General features: G+C 38.2%; 1 protein-coding gene across 4 annotated transcripts in view; it reads right to left on the bottom strand.

Annotated features, from left to right (window-relative positions):
- Positions 1-19,619, bottom strand: part of LOC106079458 (uncharacterized) — a 100,510-nt gene that overhangs the window by 31,069 nt on the left and 49,822 nt on the right. For 2 of the 4 annotated variants that reach the window (XM_056006185.1, XM_056006184.1), the window contains exons 11-15: positions 19,490-19,552; positions 18,908-18,967; positions 16,638-16,925; positions 10,683-15,041; positions 2,198-2,564 (exon numbers count right to left, since the gene is read on the bottom strand). In XM_056006185.1, the coding sequence (XP_055862160.1) occupies positions 2,198-2,564; positions 10,683-15,041; positions 16,638-16,925; positions 18,908-18,967; positions 19,490-19,552 (5,137 nt within the window). The remainder of the gene's footprint in view (positions 1-2,197; positions 2,565-10,682; positions 15,042-16,637; positions 16,926-18,907; positions 18,968-19,489; positions 19,553-19,619) is intronic. The other 2 variants (XM_056006186.1, XM_056006187.1) reach the window with 2 other exon arrangements.

The following is a 19,619-nucleotide window of genomic DNA, read 5'->3' as shown; positions in this document are numbered from 1 at the left end:
ACTTTATTTTACTCTTATTCTCTTTTGCATTGCCCCGCTCTCTGTTGATTTACTGTTTTCCTTTTGTTTTCTGTTTCGCACTCCCCCCCCACCCCCCATCTATCTCTTTCTTATTCTCATGCTCAATGCGCTGCTCTCTCTTTTCTTCTCTCTTTCATTGTCTTTGTTTTCACTTTCATTGTCTTTGCTTTCTCTATCATTGTCTTTGCTTTCTCTTTCATTGTCTTTGCTTTCTCTTTCATTGTCTTTGCTTTCTCTTTCATTGTCTTTGCTTTCTCTATCATTGTCTTTGCTTTCTCTATCATTCTTTGATTTCTTTTTCATTGTCTTTGATTTCTCTTTCATTGTCTTTGCTTTCTCTATCATTGTCTTTGCTTTCTCTATCATTGTCTTTGCTTTCTCTATCATTGTCTTTGCTTTCTCTTTCATTGTCTTTGCTTTCTCTATCATTGTCTTTGCTTACTCTATCATTGTCTTTGATTTCTCTTTCACTGTCTTTGCTTTCTCTTTCATTGTCTTTGATTTCTCTATCATTGTCTTTGCTTTCTCTATCATTCTTTGATTTCTTTTTCATTGTCTTTGATTTCTCTTTCATTGTCTTTGCTTTCTCTATCATTGTCTTTGCTTTCTCTATCATTGTTTTTGCTTTCTCTATCATTGTCTTTGCTTTCTCTTTCATTGTCTTTGCTTTCTCTATCATTGTCTTTGCTTACTCTATCATTGTCTTTGATTTCTCTTTCATTGTCTTTGCTTTCTCTTTCATTGTCTTTGCTTTCTCTATCATTGTCTTTGCTTACTCTATCATTGTCTTTGATTTCTCTATCATTCTTTGATTTCTTTTTCATTGTCTTTGATTTCTCTATCATTGTCTTTGCTTTCTCTTTCATTGTCTTTGTTTTCTCTTTCATTGTCTTTGCTTTCTCTATCATTGTCTTTGATTTCTCTTTCATTGTCTTTGCTTTCTCTATCATTGTCTTTGATTTCTCTATCATTGTCTTTGCTTTCTCTTTCATTGTCTTTGATTTCTCTATCATTGTCTTTGCTTTCTTTATCATATTGTCAGTCTTTCCTGCTCTCTCTCACTTTCTTTTCCTCACTCTGTTCCTTTTTCTTTGCCCTCCTGGCATTCTCTTTTTTTTTCTCCACCTCTCTATCTATGACTTGCTATGTCGTCTCTCTCCATTTCTCTCTTCCACAATTTATATTCTTATTTCTCTCCCTCTCTTTCTCTCCCTCTCTTTTTCTCCCTCTCTTTCTCTCTCTTTCTTCCTTGTCTAATGTTTGAAATTTTTTTTTAAATAAGTAAAAATCTCTCAGTACAACACGAAAGAGGCACTGGATCGAATATGTCAGCATATTTTTTACAAAACTTAATATAGACTCACACTGTCTGTGTGGTCAAATGTTTGTACACTTTCTTTCTCCCACACCCAATCTCGGATTAAATTGAAATTATGAATAATTATTTCTTTTACCCAACAAAACAACAATCAATTTTTAGAAATAACCAATTAGTTAATTTAACAGTTGGTAATTTAATATTTAGTTTGGTATAAAAAAAATTAACAAATGAAGTGGTATAAGTTGAATTAGTCCCCTTTATACTTTGCAGAAAAATAGACGGCCGTTTGAAGCTTACAATAGATAACTATAAAACCTTCTATTTTATAATGCACTTCTCTGGCACAGTGGTTAGTGTGTTCGCTTCAGGAAGAGTGTTAAGAGTTGTTTTTTTTCTGTAAAATAATTTAAAAAGAGATCACGGAATTAGCACCCAGATACCCCCCCCCCCCCCCCCATTTTTGATCTCCATCTCTTCCCAATAGAATCATAGCGCATTGAGAAAGCTAAAATCATGAAATTGCGCTCAACAAAAACAGTTGGCAAAAATATGTCTAATCGCGCAGATTATTATTGCTAGTAGAGATCTAATACAAATTGAATTACATGACTGATCCAAACTAATTGATACAAACTACAATTGATATAAGCTTTTTTTAAAAAAGTATTTGTTTATCTAGTTTAATTTAGCTTTGATCAGTAAGAGTGATAATAGCCATGGTCCTTTACTTATCTACCTCTTGTATAGAACTCGGTGTGTTCTCTAGGGATAATAATTATTTCGAATTGTAGCTACATGAACGAAACACGTTAAGTTCTAGCGACAAGACCTAAACTACTCTAACGTTGATCATACCCGACTGGTAGAAGGAATTATTATTGGAAGGTTGTTTCACTGCAGTCGGGGAGACCTGCACTTCCGGTACCTTTCTGGCGATTGGTGATGAACACTGTGGCCTTGAGTAGGTGATCGGGGGGCAGCCGTCGCTCTTTTGGAACGTAGCAGGTGTAGAGTATTTCGAGTACTTGGAGGGTACTGAATCATAAGCCAGTGGACTACCGAAGTTACTTCTCATCGTGGACGTGGTGGGGGGACACCGGATGTATTTCGACGGAGGATATTTCTCAGAAGGAGGTTTCGGGTAATCACCGTACAGCTTTTCATCGTACAGCTTCTCATCGTACTGCTTCTCATCGTACAGCTTTGATGGAGGGGAAACGTCCTATTTAAGAAAACAGCAGAGAATAATATGTTATATACATCCATTTGATTGATGTTGTTAGCGGCCATTCAAAAGGGAAAAAGACGCAATTAGTTTTGTGTGGTCTGTTCGTCCGTCCCGTTTAGATCTCGTCAACTAGAGAATATAATGGATATATGACATCATAGTATTTTAGACCATTCAAAGTTCTGATGCAATGGCAAATTTTTTTCTTTTCTGAAAGCGAAAAATCTAATTTTTTAAATAATTTATGCAAGCAGTTTTTTCATAAAAATACATCACTTTTACAACTATTAATAGTAACAGATACGGGAGGCTCTGTACTAGGGAATTTCCCTATACACCATATTTTTAACACATTTATGTAAACGGTTGTAGATTTTTTTTTTAAATTTTTTTTTTTTACATTTGTATTGTTAAGTTATTTAGGTTCTGTTATACTAAATACTATATTTACACACACAAAAATGTTTACAATTTTTTTAAAGAGAAAAAATCTATTAAGTATGCATTTAAGTTGGATATAATTTAAAACAACAATTAATAAGTAGTTTTTCATATAATCGATGAACTGCCGTGTTTCCCTACACCTGTAGGACACTTAACCAAAGAAATTATTTTTTTTGTTACGAAATGTTTTATTCTTGAGGAATAAGAGATTGACCCTTTACAAAACAATTAGATCAATTAGATATTCATTATAAGAAATCATTTAGGCCAGGTTCGCATCTAACTTCACATTCTCTTTCACCTATCCTGTGGCCTGCTGGACCGCTGGAGCACCACGCAAGATCTGTTAACCTTTTTCTCCATTCTTCTCTGTGATTTGTCTTTCATAGAATTTCATTCTGATTATATTGAAACCTGCCTTTTTACCTGCCAGGCTGGACCTCTTCGGGGGCCGATTTTCAGTTTGTGTTTCCACATAAACTGTCTTTGTAACCTTGTTTTTTATGATAAGATGATGACCGAAAATTTGATTATTCTGACAAATCTTTAATAATATATCATAATATCTCGAAGTAAAGTTCCCAATATTCAATATATTGACCAAACTCCATATGTGATCTTGGTTGAGAATAAATACAAGTTAGACAAGGTAACAAAGACAGTAACCCTAACCCTTCCCCAGCGGTTCGCCCCGCCGCCAAGCACTATTTCCGGTATTAAAAACTAACGAAATGCAGATTTTGAGGTACTTACAGATCATTATCCTGCTATTAAAAGGTTTCATTTCAAAAACCTAATCTGCTATTCTTACTTAGATCCTCCCGCGCCGTTCGGCGCATTGGGCACCAAGATACCTCCACAAAAATCTGTCATTAGCAATGTCTGAAGCCTCTTCCAACCTGCTTTGAAGACCTCAATGAAAGTGTGGAGCCAAATTGTACTAGGATGTCCCTGTTTGCGCTTTCCTCGTAATGACCTCAATCTCATCGCAACTCTTATTATGCGTAATTCATTTTGTCGCAGACGTCCCAAAAACCTCATGAGGCGCCCTGTCACAACATTACTAAGTGGTCGACTTCCAGTTTGGCACTACACTTTATTAATGGAGACCAGCCACTGGTAGAGATTTGTAACCGCTCTTGGAATGAAGTGACTGTAGTTTGCTTTAAATTTTATATTGAAAAGTGAAATTTTATCGTCGAAATCATCTGTGGGGGGGGGGGGGGGGGGTTTGAAACGTAAAAATCTCTGGAGTTTTTTTTTTAACAAATTCAAACCCCCCTTAGCTACGCTCATAGGATTTAGTGACTGTATCTTGCTTTACTTCTCCTAGATGGGTAGCCAACCAAGGCTAACGAGCCCCTCCTGCCCGAAGCTTACTGGTTTGGGTGCCAGTTGCTCGCCTTTGCCCCTTCTCCTGTCTGTGGTAACGGTTCCGCCAGGCTCAGTATCTGAACCACTCGTGAAGGCCAGGAGTTGGACTGGTTGTCAGAGGCTGTTTGAGACTCATGCCATTGGAAGCGTTTTATAGGTAATGATGGGCTTAAGACCATTACCACTTCCGGCGTTACCAGCCTTGCGGAACCTCTATGGACCACTCGTAACTGGCTCAAGAAAAACTGGTCGCCCTCACCTCCGTTACATAGATGTAATAAAACGTGACCTCAAATCAGTGAACATCAATACTGACCATTAGGAAGACAAAGCTCTAGACCGCACCAGATGGAGAGAGACAGTGACCAAGAAAGCTATGGATAGCGAAAGAAAATGGGCATCAGCCCTGGAAGAAAAACGGACTATGCGAAAAATGGCCAGCTCCTCTACCACCGAAGCAAAAGCCACCTTAACCTGCGATATTTGTGGACGGGAGTATCTCTCCAAAATAAGGCTCCACAGCCACAAGAGGAAGTGTGCGAGATTAACCATTGTCGTTCTACGACTGAAGGAGGCCAATGATGAATGATTTTGTTTAGAATAATTTTGAAGAGAGAGGTTTTCAACCTCAAAACTATATGTAGGGTGATTTTAAACTTAAAACAATCTGGAGGGGTTTTTCGAACTTTAAAGAAAGCCCTCTGGAGAATTTTTAGTATGCAATTTTCTTTTTTTTTATATTAAAGAGGTGTTTCTTTTTAGTAGGGGAGGGGTTAAACTCAAAACACCGTTTGGCAACACTGACTGTATTTCAGTGTGTAATTTCCTTTTTTTTTAATACTGAAGAGGTATTTTTTTGGCTTGAAACCTCACTGAAGTGGGGTTTAAACTCAAAACCCTCTTTGGCTAAGCTCATAGCATTTTGAGTGCGTAATTTGCTTTTTTAGTGGTCCTGAAAGGGGAAAATACGCTATTAGTTTTGTGTGAAATGTCTGTCCGTCTGTCCGTCCGTTCCGTTTAGATCTTGTAAACTAAAAAAGATATTGAAAATCCGACATCACAATATTTTAGATCATTCAAAGTTCTGATGCAACGGCTACTTTTTTTTTCTGAAAGCGAAAAATCTAATTTTTAAAATCAGTTATGCAAGCAGTTTTTTAAAGAGAAAAAGCTAATTAGTATGCATTATAATTTAGACCTAATTTAAAACGAATAGTAATCTTGTAAACTTCATTTTCTTCAGTTTTTTTTTGTATGGTATAAGGAAATAGAGAATGAGCCTTTTTAAAACAATTACATCAATTATAACACTTCAGTAAGGCCAGGAGAGGCGCGGTAGGTGAGCGGCAAAGCGCTTGGCTTCCGAACCTGATTCTCGGGTTCGAATCCTGGTGAAGACTGGGATTTTCAACTTCGGAATCCTTGGGCGCCTCTGAGTCCACCCAGCCCTAATGGGTACCTGCAGGGCCGCCACGAGGGTTGTGGCCGCCTGCGTGCGAAATTAAAATATGCCGCCTCCCTTCCCTTTTTATAGAAATAAAATTCATTGAGACTGAGCTGGACACTATGACCTAAAGCGCTCTTTAATTTAAATCTATTTATGTAGACGATTCCTTTTTCTTTCATAAATAACATCATTGTCGTATCCCAATGGGCCCTCTAAGTTGTTTTGTTTACAATTTTAACTTTGCATTTTTTTAAAGAATGAAAAAGAAAATAAACTTAGTGTTAATTATAACATTATATTTAGGTTTTATTTTTTAATTTATATTTCTAACACCAAGTATCGAATCCAAATGTTACTAAAAGGAGTCAGTTTCACAGGTCTACATATAATTGATGTATGGTCAGTTTTTTGTCCGAAATAGTGTTGCCTACATTAATTTTCAGAGTTGTAAAAATTTCTTCATGGAGACAGAATTGAAGATGCGGCAGGTTTTCGCTAAAATCGGCAAGGTGTTTGATACCGAACCGGGACTGGGCGCTATGCGTATTCTGGCCTTTTTCTATTAGTAAGAAGAGAAAATAAAAAAAAAAGGGCTAATATTTATGTTTTTTCTTTCAGAACGCACTATTCATCGTAATAAAAAAGGCAATGGCCATTTTAAATCTAATAATAAAGAGGCAGCCCTGGCCAATAGTATTATGCGAGGGAGACTCTAGGTAGGCCTACATATTGCGCACATACGTCTGTAATGGGCGTGAGCTTTTTTAAAATATTCTAAGACGTCTCTGTCGCGGAGGTTTTATTTTCTTCACACAAAAGTCGTCACTATAATAAAGTGCAATCAACGGAATAAATTCAACTATTCCGAGACAAAAAAAATCTAGAAGAATCACACCAGCGGAGACGTTTTAAAATGTTTTCTTCAAACGTCTTGACCCATACTGTTGCAAAAAGCGGTCTAGATTTAACAAGGTCCTGAGCGATAATGCGCTTGGCTTCTGAACCGGAGGTCCCGGGTTCGAATCCTGGTGAAGACTGGGATTTTTAATTTCGGTATCTGAGTTCACCCAGCTCTAAAGGGCACCTGACAGTTGGGGAAAAGTAAAGGCGGTTGGTCGTTGTGCTGGCCACGACACCCTCGTTAACCGTAGGCCAAAGAAAGAGATGACCTTTAATCATCTGCACTATAGACCACAAGGTCTGAAAGTGGAACTTTACTTTTTTTAAATTTTAATTTTTAAACATGTAATGTTACTAATATTCAGATAAATTACATACACTGAAAATTTTTCGCCGCCACCTCTCGTTGTTGGTTGTTGGCTTATCGTTACAAACAGCTACAAGAACTGAACCAATGATAAGGCGTTTCATATTTTGACTAAATAAACTTTAAATAACTTGAACAAACTTTTTTTGTGAACATAATATCTAATATTAATGAAATATACTGATATTTAAACGAAATCTAGCTCACCACTAAACAACGTCTTTTCTACACTTTCATGTCTCAAGATTGTCTACAGTTTCACATTTGCATTACGCTAAATTCATCATCCTCAATGCATAACCACCAATCAATCGCTTAACCTCTTCTTACTGCCGCCTAGGAAACACACATCTACTGTATAGCACCCCTTTTTGTCAGAAAGTTGAGCCCCCCCCCCCCCAAATTCGAGGTACTCGCCACCACCCCTAGGGGGGGACCCAAAGTTTGAGAAACGCTGCATTAAAAATACTGATGATCAATAATGCAATACAGAACAAGGTTACAAAGTAATTGTTTAAATTATTAAACCAAAAATTAAAAAAAAGGAATCTTGCTGTAATGATTTAGCCGCCCCTTACATTGCGGCGGCCCTGGGTACCTGACATTAGTTGGGGAAAAGTAAAGGCGGTTGGTCGTTGTGCTGGCTACATGACATAAGCGTAGGCCACAAAAGCAGATGAACTTTACATCATCTGCCCTATAGACCACAAGGTCTGAAAGGGGAACTAGTTAAGCCAGGCTCACGTCTAACTTTACATTCACTTGCACCTATGCTTTGATCTGCGGGACGTTGGGACACTACACAAAATCTGTCAACCTTCTTTCTCCATTCTTATCTCTCATTTGTCTTTGATATAATTTCATTCGGATGTTCTTTCTGAAAATATTGAAGCCTGCCTGGGTCGACCACTTCGGGGGCAGATTCTGTTTTTTAGATTCAAACTTCGCTGAAAGGGGGTTTTCACTAAAAAAAAAAACATTTGGCCACGCTCATAGAATTTTTTTTTCGCTTTTTTCGAGGTATTTTTTTATCTTTGAACCCCACTGAACTCAAACCCCCTTTGGCTACGCTCATAGCATTTTGAGCGTGTAATTTGCTTTTTTATTATATTGAAGGGGTATTTGTTAGCTTCAAACCCCGCTGATAGAGGGTTTAAACTCAAAACCCCTTTGGCTACGCTCATAACATTTTGAGTGCGTTGTTTCCTTTTTTATATTAAAGAGGTACTTTCTAGCTTCAAAACGCGCTGAAGGGGGGTTTAAACTCAAAACCTTTTTGGCTACGCCCATAGCATTTTGATTGCGCAATTTGCTTTTTTATATTGAAAGGTTGTTTTTAGCTGCAAACCCATCTGGAGGGGGATTTTAAACACAAAGCCCCTCTTGGCTACGCTTATAGAATATGGTGACTGATGAATGAATAGTCATATATTGAAGAGGGGGTTTTATCATTAATTACGGAGGGGTCTAAAAATCAAAAGCTATGCTCTTGGAATTTGGGGATTGTCGTTTGCATTATTTTTATATTGTTTCATAGAAGAGGGGAATTTAACTGCAAAACTCCCTGGTAGGGGGTTTTAAACTCAAAACCCCATTGGCTACGCTGGGGCAAGTAATGCCGAATAAAATGTAATCCTGTCCTAACTGATGTAACTGAATTAGATAATCAAAGTCTCAACATTAGTCTAGGAACTGAGTTCATTCGATCACCAGTGATCCTCAAATGTACATTACAAAATACTTCCATTTAGTGTTGTTTTAAATAATATAATAAGGCTTGTCTTCGAGTCCCAAGATCAGTGAGGAATGCAGTATTTCCGGTGGCTGCGCAGCCCCAACTGTGAGCTACATGATTTGCCACACCAAGGGCAATCATAACCACTGTCCGCAGGTGGTCGATTTAGATTTTCTTTTCGCCGTGTTCGTCTGTCCTCGGCAGCGGATTTTCTTTTGGTCTCAAATGTGTCCTCCAGCTGTCTCGTTTTGAGGCCGCATGCAATCAGGTGCTCTCTTCTATGTTAGCTAAGGCAAGTTGACGCCTAAGCTGGTATTTGAAGCGTTTCCGTGGGGCACCTCTGTTACGTCGACCACCTTTTAGCTCACAAAAAAAGACTGCCTTTGGCATACGTTCGTCCCCCATACGGGATACGTGCCCTGCCCAGCGTAACTGTCGGACCATAAAGAAGTCCCACTATACTGTCCATACCGGCATTTACAAGGACATCGCTATTTGTAGTGCGGTCTTGCCACTGTATGTCCATGATGGAGAGCAAGCACCTTTGGTGAAAGTGCTCAAGTAGTCTTAGTTGTTTTCTGTATAGTGTCGATGTCTCAGATCCATATAAAAGGGTTAAGAGAACCACCGCCTGGTAGAAATTGATTTTTGTAGGCAGGCGGAACAATTTATTCCGCCAAACTCTCGCCTGAATGCGTCCAAAAGCGCCACTTGCCCTGGCCGTACCACTGTCTCATAATTTAAGAAAAAATGAGTTAGAAAAACAAAGAAAATATGGGAACCTAGGCTTGGAGATTAAGCGTCTATGGAAATTGTCCAAAATAACAATATACCCCATTGTTATATCAACCGAGGGGATAATAACAACTGACCTCACAGACACCTTCAAGGCCCTTAACATTCCTAGGAACATCCTCGTTGCCTGTCAGAGGGCGGTACTGCTACAGACATCACCAGAAAATTCCTCAGTGGAAACTGTTAAAGGGACTACGATGAATTTTGTTTCTCTTTAGCGAAACTCGACCCTGGCAGCACCAGAGAATGACTACTCGTTCATTTCTAACATAATAATAATAATCATAATACTAGATTTTTGTCTCTTTTAAAAAGTAAAAAAAAAAATGTTGGTAAACGTTGTTGTTGGTATGACAGAATATATTTCATTCAGTAATACAATTAACAGAAGTATTTCTTTAAAAAATGTAAAAAAAAATGTGTTAAAAAGAAGCTAAAAAGTCATCTTCAGTACTGAATAGCCTCCTATGTATTTTTTTTAAAAACTATTAATAGTGAATAGTTGTATAAATGGTGTATTTGATTTAAAAAAATGCTTGCATGGTTGATTTAAATCGATTGGACCCCACGATGCCCTGCTAACTCGATGGTTATATTACAAGGTCTTCGGGGTTTGCAAAAACCTTCCTTCAGGGAACAGTACCAGGAAAAGGAAGAAGAATCAGAGAAAGCGACAGGTCCTTCATTGAAAGAGGAATGGAGATAGATGGGTGACAAATCCTATGTGGCGCCCCAACGGTCCAACAGATTAAAGGTTAGGTGAAGGTGACTCGCTTTGCCGGTTGTCCTGTTAGTATAAAGCGCTCCGGCGGACACAATTTATGAACCTCACGTGAAGGCCAGGAGTTGGATTCGTGTTAAAAGCTATGTGAGACGCATGCTAATGGTAGGATTGCTTCAGTTTCTGTACAATTTCCGACAATAAAAACCTAATGAAACAGTTGCCAACTTGGAAACAAAAATGTTGTGTGTGTCTCTGCTTCTGAACCTCTCTTCTGATGGAGCTGAAAGGATAATGCTAAGGATAACATGGAAGAAATAAAAACTTACATGGTTTTTGCTGTTCTTTTTTTCCGACTTTGACAAAGGTGGTGATTCTGTGTTGGGCGCAAAACTGGTAGAAAATGATTTACCGATTTTCGTTGTATCCTCCTCCCCTTTCATGTCCATTTCACTTTTACTGCTTTTCCTACCCAGGGATTCGCCTTTATCTTTTTCTTTGCCAACCTTGACCTCATTATGTTTCGAGACGGGACGTTCGAGTGAGATTTCAGATACTGGCCTACGTACAGGGTCACTCGCAGGTTCCAGGTCTTTATCTTTTCCTTTTTTGCCCCTGTCTTTCTTTTCTTTAGTGGAGGATTTGGCCTCGTCACTGTGGCCTTTTCTCTTGGCGTCGGAGCTCTTTCCTTTATCTTTGTCTTTCTTCTTTGCTGCGTAGACTTCAAAGGCTGTTTCTCCACGCAATCGTTTCCGACAGATGTCATGGTGCCTGTAATTACATGAGTGTGGCTCACTTTGACATGAGTCATTCAAACGTCTTGATTGACACTCATAATATGAATCAGGGCTGTTGCTGGCCGTTCGATGGACAGAGCAACACTTTGGTGACAGAGGTCGCTGATTGTCTGAATAACTGGAAGTGCTGTACATATCGATATCCGAGGCGCAACTAGCGCGGCTTAACGAATGCCTAGCGGACCTTGACTGCGCACACTTCTCTTCTGAGAGGTCACATTGTTTTCTCAAGGTGTAGGATTTTGGGATATACTTAGCGCTTTGGTCTTCTCTTCCAGTCGGTTGCAGCAACGAAGTGTATGATCTTTGAAAACCTACTTTGTCAACGCGTTTTGATTTGTCTCTTTGATAGGGCGAGGTAGAAGACGTTCTGTAGGATGAGTAGCAGCTCTTGCTGCTGTAGTAGTCCTCATCTGTCAAGGATCCATCGAGATCATCCCTTGTTTTAAACGCTGGTCTACCTCGACTGCTCATGCTGACTGGAAATCCGTTGTCTGATCGTCCACTTGCAACTGCGTCCACTCTGCTGCCACTGTCTTTGGAAAACTTACGACTTCGTGAAACTTCGTGAGCAGAATCTGCAGGATAATCTCGCCTGATGTGTTGAGATCCGCTCGGTGGAGACAAACACACGCTTCTTCCGTGATCATCTCTCCAGGTCACCTCTTTCATAGCACTGTTCAATTCTTGAGGTATTTTATCAGAGTATATCTTGCAGTCGCGGCAGAGAAGGTGGCTTTCACCCGAAAGATATGAACAATTTCCTCTTCCACTTTTAGCTTTTTGTTTCCTTACAAATGTTTCATTTCTTTCCAAACAACACTCATTGTTCTTTGCGCAGCCTTTTTTCAATGAAGATGCACCATCTCTGTCCTTGCTATGATACATTTCAGAACGAAGATTGTCGTAGTAAGAAGAGGCTGTACCCTTACCTTCTCCTGGCTTTTTGATCACCTCTAAATCTTTCGATCTTTTACTGTTTTTCCATCGGCTAAATGGATCAAGATTATCTTCTGGATCACTGCTCATTCCATGACCTGCAAGGGTGGCACTTTTTGAGTTCACCTTTCTATTTGTGTCAGAGAGGCATCCACTAAAAATTGATTGGAAGAGAGGCTGAAATAATGGAGAGGGTTGTATACTCACTCTCTTCATGTCAGACGTAAGTCGCCTAGGGAGGCGCAACCCACCAACTTGTGTAGAAGAATTAGCTTTCAGGCTGTTCATTGTTTTGGTAAACGATAAATTTGTAGAAGTTTTTCTATCTAAGGCTTTTTTGTCTTCAATTTCATCTACAGAAAATGTTCTTCTGGCGGCACCTTGTTCAATACATTGTACGCACTTTTCCATGCAATCTCTTCGAGGTTGGTTGGTGGGGGAAACGTCCGAATTCTTTCTAGATAAAGGCTGATCAAAGAGACTTTTGGTGTTTAGCATGGGCGTTTTGCTAACAGTATCATGACTTGTCCTTGCTGAACGGATACCACAAGGGGTAACTTCTGTAGAAGTCTTCTCTGAACTCTTATAAAGAGAATGTTTCTCTTTGCCTCCGCTATAACTGTCAGATATCGCATCTTTTGTTGTCTTGTCGGCCGAAGAGGAAACAAACTGGGCATTGAACTCTCTTACTTGGGCATCGGACGACTTCCCAGTACGCTGCAAGCATTTTGGGTTCTTGTGGTACCGGAAAGGAGGAGAACTTCGTCTTGAATTATCAGGAGATTCATGGAAGAAGATGCCAGAATATTTTCTTTTTGAACCAGATCGTACTGGGCTGATCCACTGAGGGGAATCCGTTTGGTCCACATCACTCTTCATACTCAAAGATGTTGGAGACGCTGGTTCCTTTTTCATCATTTTGGTTTTTGAGAGACTCGCATTCTCTTTTAATGTCTTCCTGGATACTTGGATATTGCCTACTCCGGACTCACTGACGGATTCATAGTGCACGTTTTCATGTAAACCATCATGCTTGCTCAAAGTTCTTGCCTGAGACGACTTGGCCGATAGTGGAGTTTGAATTGCAGTTCTGCTCTGTGGTGACCTTATTGGACTTTTAATGATTCCAACGGCTGTAATAGAAACAGCTGATCCAATTTCTTTGCTTGTTCTAGTTTTCGATTCTTTAATATTCAAATAATAATTCTGGCTGTTCGGCGTATTTGCTCTGCGATTGTCAGTTGAAAGTCTATCGTGAGATTCCTTGTAATTTTGTAATTCAAGTAACGAATTGGCAGGATTTTCAACTTCTCTTGTTATAAACCATTTACCATCAAGAGGAGCTAATGAAGAGCTGCATTGTATGTTATCACGAGACTTATTTACAGGTCTACTGCTTATTGCTTGCTCTTGTTCCGACTGTTGATAATGACGGTTCTCTACGAAACATTCTTGTGTGTCCAGCTTGACCAATGATTTATAGTCAACGTTGCAGCTGTCCTTCTTGTCCAGCCTAATGTCTGCTGAACTTACGTTGGAAGTATTTGCTAACATCTTCTGGGATTCCTCTCTTTGCAAAACAATTTTAGAGGATTGACCTCTAAAGCGATATTCTGAATTCTCTAAGCCTTCGTTGTCGTGCTGCGTGGGTATCTGTGTTTTAGCATGAGAAGATGGCGACATTGGCATTGCGATTTGTGAACTTCTATTGTTTGGTAACCTATCAAGAGCATTTACAAACTGTTGCTCACTTGATTTAAAACGATTTGATGGCATTTCGGGCACGTTTGTGCTAGCTTTTGTGGAGATTTCTATTGTATTTCTGTTACTTCTCATGTTGTCTGCATTACTTGGAACTGCTCTTATTTCTGTTCGAGACTCTTTGAAGTCAGAATAATTCAGTTTGGATTTGTCCTGGGATAAAGGCGTTGCTGTTTTAGTTTTAGGGCTGCTTGGTGAAGATTTGTGTGCAACATTCACAGAAGTGACTATAGATGGTCTTTGTGTGGATACGATAGTATGTCTGCTATCTCTTTCCGATTCTGTCAAGCTTTTTCGTATACTTTCTATCGCTTCTGCATTATTAACACTGATTTTTTTGTCTGCTGCAAACACCTCTGATTCTCTTCTAGAGGCTGTTCCGGATCTCATTGGCACAAAATGACTCGTCGAAGTTTTAAAATTTGGTTGAGATTCCTGATTTCCGCTTTCTTCTATTAAGGTGCTCCTTTTGTTGATACTGGCTCGCCTGCTCTCTATTGTAGCAGTATTACTAACGCTGAATCTTCTCTCTGCATTAGTATCTCCCAACGCGTCTCTGGAACCATGTTCTGATTTACGATGAGCAAATTGACTCGAAACTTTTTGAACTTCCTGGTGAGATTCCGGCTTTCTAAATTCGTCTTCCCGAGAGCTTCTACGTGCGAGAGTTCTGTGCATACTTTCTAACTTATCCACTTCTGTCGGATTGTCGGTGCTAAGTCTTTTCCCTGCACCCATTGCCACCGACATCCTACCGGATCCAGTTACAGACAACAATCTATCCAAATGACTCGTTGAGTTTTTTAAAATTCCTGATGGTTGCATTCTTAACTCTGAGACTACGTGAGATTGGCCACCACTCTTGGCAGAGTCTGCTTCTTGGATCGTAGAAAGATTGATCTTGGGCTGAAGGTACGTTGGATGGGTTAAATGTGAATCTTGAGAAGATCTCTGCTTTGTATCGACTACTTTGCTAGACGACTGTAGAAGGACACTGTTCGATTTCAGAAACAGACGATTCTCTGAATCTTTTGGCCCATTCACTGTACTTTCATGCGTAACAATTACATCCCTTTGAATGCTTGTACGAGGGAGGTCGCTGGGACCATCTTTTATATCTACAAGTGAAACACTTTCCGAAACCGTTTGAGACACTACATTTTGGTTACCACCAGCCTCACTAGCGTTATCCTGAAAATCAAGAAATACATAATGAAATAACTTCAAGAGTGCTACTTTTTAATTGTATGTCTTTATAGCTCACCCAAAAATATCTACGATTAGATATAAAATGTTAATGGAATATAGATTGAGTCTCATACAAATGACACATATAAGCTTTTTATATAAAAAAAATCATGAGTAAAATGCCATTCTTATCAAGTGATTCCGAGGTATGTTCATGTATAACATAATTTGATTATGTTTTATATATTAAATTATTTGAAAATGTTTTTATGTCTTTATTTCAGCTCCGGATACTGTTGTCTGATAATACGCTTCAAATTAAGTACAATAAAAAGATAGAGCTGTTTCAGGTTGACAAAGAAATGAATAAAAGATTAAATAATATCAATTTAAAAAAAAAATGATGCTTCGGTATACTCTTAGGCAGGGCTTTTTTTTTGTGTGACGGTACGCACGGTTAAGGAGTACTTGCACCTTTTTGAAAAAATTATTACTTTTCTTGTATTTTAACGTATATTATTAATTTTTAGTAGTTAAAAATTAGGCAATCAACTACTAAGTACCGGCACCTAATCACTGAGTACCGACACCTATTCTATTTTTTGTTACAAAAAAAAAAGCACTGCTCTTAGGTATCAGACATAATTCCATTGTTAAGTCAAGGTGTGGGAAGTATTGTGATCACATTGTACAACACAAAACGTCTAGATTTATTTACTCTCGTGACCCAAATTGTTTTATATCCAGAGTCTTCGAGAATTCCATGCATGGAACCTAGTCTTTAAAAAAAAAACAAGATTTGTGCTTTATGTATCTTGTGAACAGAAGAGGAAGGTCTTGATAAACATGAATGCATTATCAACACAACACTACAAGATTGGTGTACTTTTTGACGCCTTACAATTTCATGTCTTAGTTCCATCGCTTGAAGCAGAAAGTGTTTTTCATTTTACTTAGGGGACAGCAGTGATCATACAGTGTATCATACAGGGGTTTAGAAAGTTTTTCCCGAATGAAAAGTTACTTTGCCTTATGGCATATGATTGTTATGTATTTATTAGTAATATACCACTTGAGTTGTGTGCCATATTATTTAAGCTTAAGGCCAGGTGTTCATCCAATTATTTGACTGTAATTGTTAATAAACTATTTGCATATATGTTTACCTGGCACTTTGTTTAAATCTTATTATTTGCACACATAAGTGTAATTATATACCTAGAGGTTATACTTACTAACCTAGGAAATATAAGTAGGGACCTATATAGCACTGGACGAACGTGCCAGCACACCTCAAACACTGATCGGTTGATATTAATAACTTAATTCTAGCTATAGGTCAAATGATAAACCGTTATTAACAATAAAGTCGTACTGGGAGTCTTGCTGAGATACATCTTATTGATAATTTTAGCTATACTCGCTACTAGGTAACATTAATAGATCACATTTGTTCATAATATAGGTGCAACCCCATCATTATATAACAGTCTGGGTTTTTTTATATAGTATTTTCTTTGTTTACTGTTTGGGAGTTTAGAAAAATGGAAAGATAAAAACAAAATTTGCTGGGGGGGGGGGGGGGGGGTTAAAAATTACTTTTTGTAACGTTTCCACTATGTCATCTTTCTCCTTCCTTTTTTTCTCTAGGAATTCTCTGCGATCTAATTTCTTGGCTGCTTCACTTGTGCTGGCTTCATGGCTCCTACGCAGCACCTTCAGTCGACGTTGCAGTGCCAGAGATTTTCTATTTTCCATTTCTTCGATTTGGCTCGGACTCTTGACTAGGCGCCTGTTATCTTTGGGAGCTTTACCGGTTACTAGTTTGGTTGGCGGCGCTTTTCTTGCTGCAAAGGAACTTCCATACAAGGGATGTGCTCCTAACTGCTGGAAACAAAAGGAACATGGTTCAATTCCTTGAAAAGCTGATATAATTAGAAGGCATGATTCTTGCTAATTTGCATATACCCATTAAGTTTGTTAAAATTTCAACTAAACCAGATTATTATTTGTTAGAGGAGTTGAGACTAGGTCTTTTGATACTCTTGGCCAATGATAAAGCATTCTAGGCAAATGATAAGCCTACACTGTTGGATACAATGATAAGGCTTCCATGCACTGTTGGATACTCTAGGCCAATGATAAGGCTTCCCTGCACTGTTGGATACCCTTGGTCAATGATAAGGCTTCCCTACACTGTTGGATACTCTAGGCCAATGTTAAGGCTTCCCTGCACTGTTGGATACTCTTGGTTAATGATAAGGCTTCCCTACACTGTTGGATACACTTGGTTAATGATAAGGCTTCCCTTTACTGTTGGATACTCTAGACCAATGATAAGTCTTCCTCACACTGTTGGATACTGATTTTATGCTTTAACGTAGTATCTCCGGCATCAGGATATTGTTATTAGAATACAGAAATAGTCTATGGGGAGGGATAAACAAGATTATAGCATCAGAAACGCATTATCTGATCAATACAATCTCATCGTGGCATCAAGACATTGTTGCTATCTGGCACTCCAAACACATGTTCACACCTGACTCAAACGTATAGTATCAATGTAGTCATTTTATTTATCTTATCTTATATAGTACAGACGTTACTTCAAAAAAGAAGATGATTACGTCACACGCGTCATGCATTTAGTCATGCATATTAACCAATGACCTAAATTTGATTTTACTAAAGGTGTTACTCTAGCCAATATTGTATATTCGTTTGTTATGAATCTCACTGCTCTATTTTGTGTCTGTTCCAGTTTCTTAATTTTTTCTTGAGTTGAGGGGTCCCGAACAGAGGATGCATATTCTATTATTGGAAAAACATTTTAGTTTTATGTTCTTATTCGATTTATAGAAATTTTTAAAAAATAAACCCTAACGCTTTGTTTGATTCTTTTTATAGTTTCATCAATATGGGGATTCCATACCCATCATATGTACTCTCCTAATGGATGGCAGATACATATTGAACTGAGAAAAAAATGTCAATGCAAAGATTATGTAAACAATCAACAGCCATACATTCAACAGTCATACATTCAACAGCCATACATTCAACAGCCATACATTCAACAGTCATACATCCAACAGCCATACATTCAACAGTCATACATTCAACAGTCATACATTCAACAGCCATACATTCAACAGCCATACATTCAACAGTCATACATTCAACAGTCATACATTCAACAGCCATACATTCAACAGCCATACATTCAACAGTCATACATTCAACAGCCATACATTCAACAGTCAATACAATTAAACAGCCATACATTCAACAGTCATACATTCAACAGCCATACATTCAACAGCCATACATTCTTAGACAATACAAAGAGAATGAGAATGTGAGTCTAGACAATACATACAGAAAGAGATGTCTAGTTGAGCTACAGTTTTGGTACAGAGGCTAGTTCAAGTAACACTTTTATAATACTGAAGGAGAGATATTAATTTTATAGGAAGGTTCGCTACTTGTTCAGACCAATGTGTAACCTATTGGTGACACTTCGAAATAAAAGACATATCTGAGCACTATAAGTTTGGTCTATAATAAGTGAAGAACTAAGAAAAAAATATTTTGTCCTCATTGGCTAAAGTATTTCACTGAATGTAGCTCCATCAATTTTATTTTTAAAGCGCTGACGGACTTATTTTGTTGGGATTTGATTTTATGAGTCTGTGCCAGGAAGTGTTGATTGAAACATGGCAGTAGATTGGAGAAGAGTGGGGTCTCATAAACAATTAACTCTTTCTCTCCGTAATTATTTTCCATGTAAATTTAAAAAAAAAGAAGAATTCCGTCGGATCTGTAGAAGTCCGTGAAATAAAATTTTTTTATGAGAATCAATTTACCTTTTCTCTTTTGGGCACTCTGTATCTTTGACTGCTAGTTGTAATGTTGTGATCAGGAAACTGCACAAACAGATACATTTATTTAGAGAGAGTTGTGATCAGGAATTCTGGGTAAGTGAATGTAGAGATCTACTACACTTAATACTATTCCAATGAATAGATCGAGACTTAGAAGACTATGCGCAAAATATTCCTGAACATTAATTTATTCAACTCTTCAAGGAATGCGGAAATACCCGAAGTCCGTTCAAGATCAATATGTTCTCGTTCTCTAGCCAAATTTAAATTTACTTCTTTTTTTTTTACTTTGAAAATTATAATGGTCAAACTAGAGTGCCCCCAGGTGACCGACGAGCTAGTCATTCTTTTCACTTCGATGTACAGCATCTGTCGAATTTCTAGGAAAATCGTTAGAGCCGTTTTCAAGAAACGTATCCAGGTTCCACCCAGAAGATTCTAGGACGTTTTCACGAAGTGACGAGTTGAATAGAGCTACTACACAAAGAAATATCAATGTAATTGTTACCTTTTTTTTGTCAATTCGAGGATAAACTAGAACCTTATCTACATGAAATAACTTACACATTTCAGTTCTGCATATCTGACGCGTCGAGATCGTCTAGACATTCGTGCCTTATCCGACAACTGAAAGATAAATAAATAAATAAATATTACAAACTTATTAACGCAGTCCATGAATCAAGATAAGAAA

Source organism: Biomphalaria glabrata, chromosome 12 (genome assembly GCF_947242115.1).
Source record: "Biomphalaria glabrata chromosome 12, xgBioGlab47.1, whole genome shotgun sequence".
Lineage (NCBI taxonomy): Eukaryota > Metazoa > Mollusca > Gastropoda > Planorbidae > Biomphalaria > Biomphalaria glabrata.
Note: the sequence above shows the minus strand (reverse complement) of the source record. Positions and strands in the feature narration are given on the sequence as shown.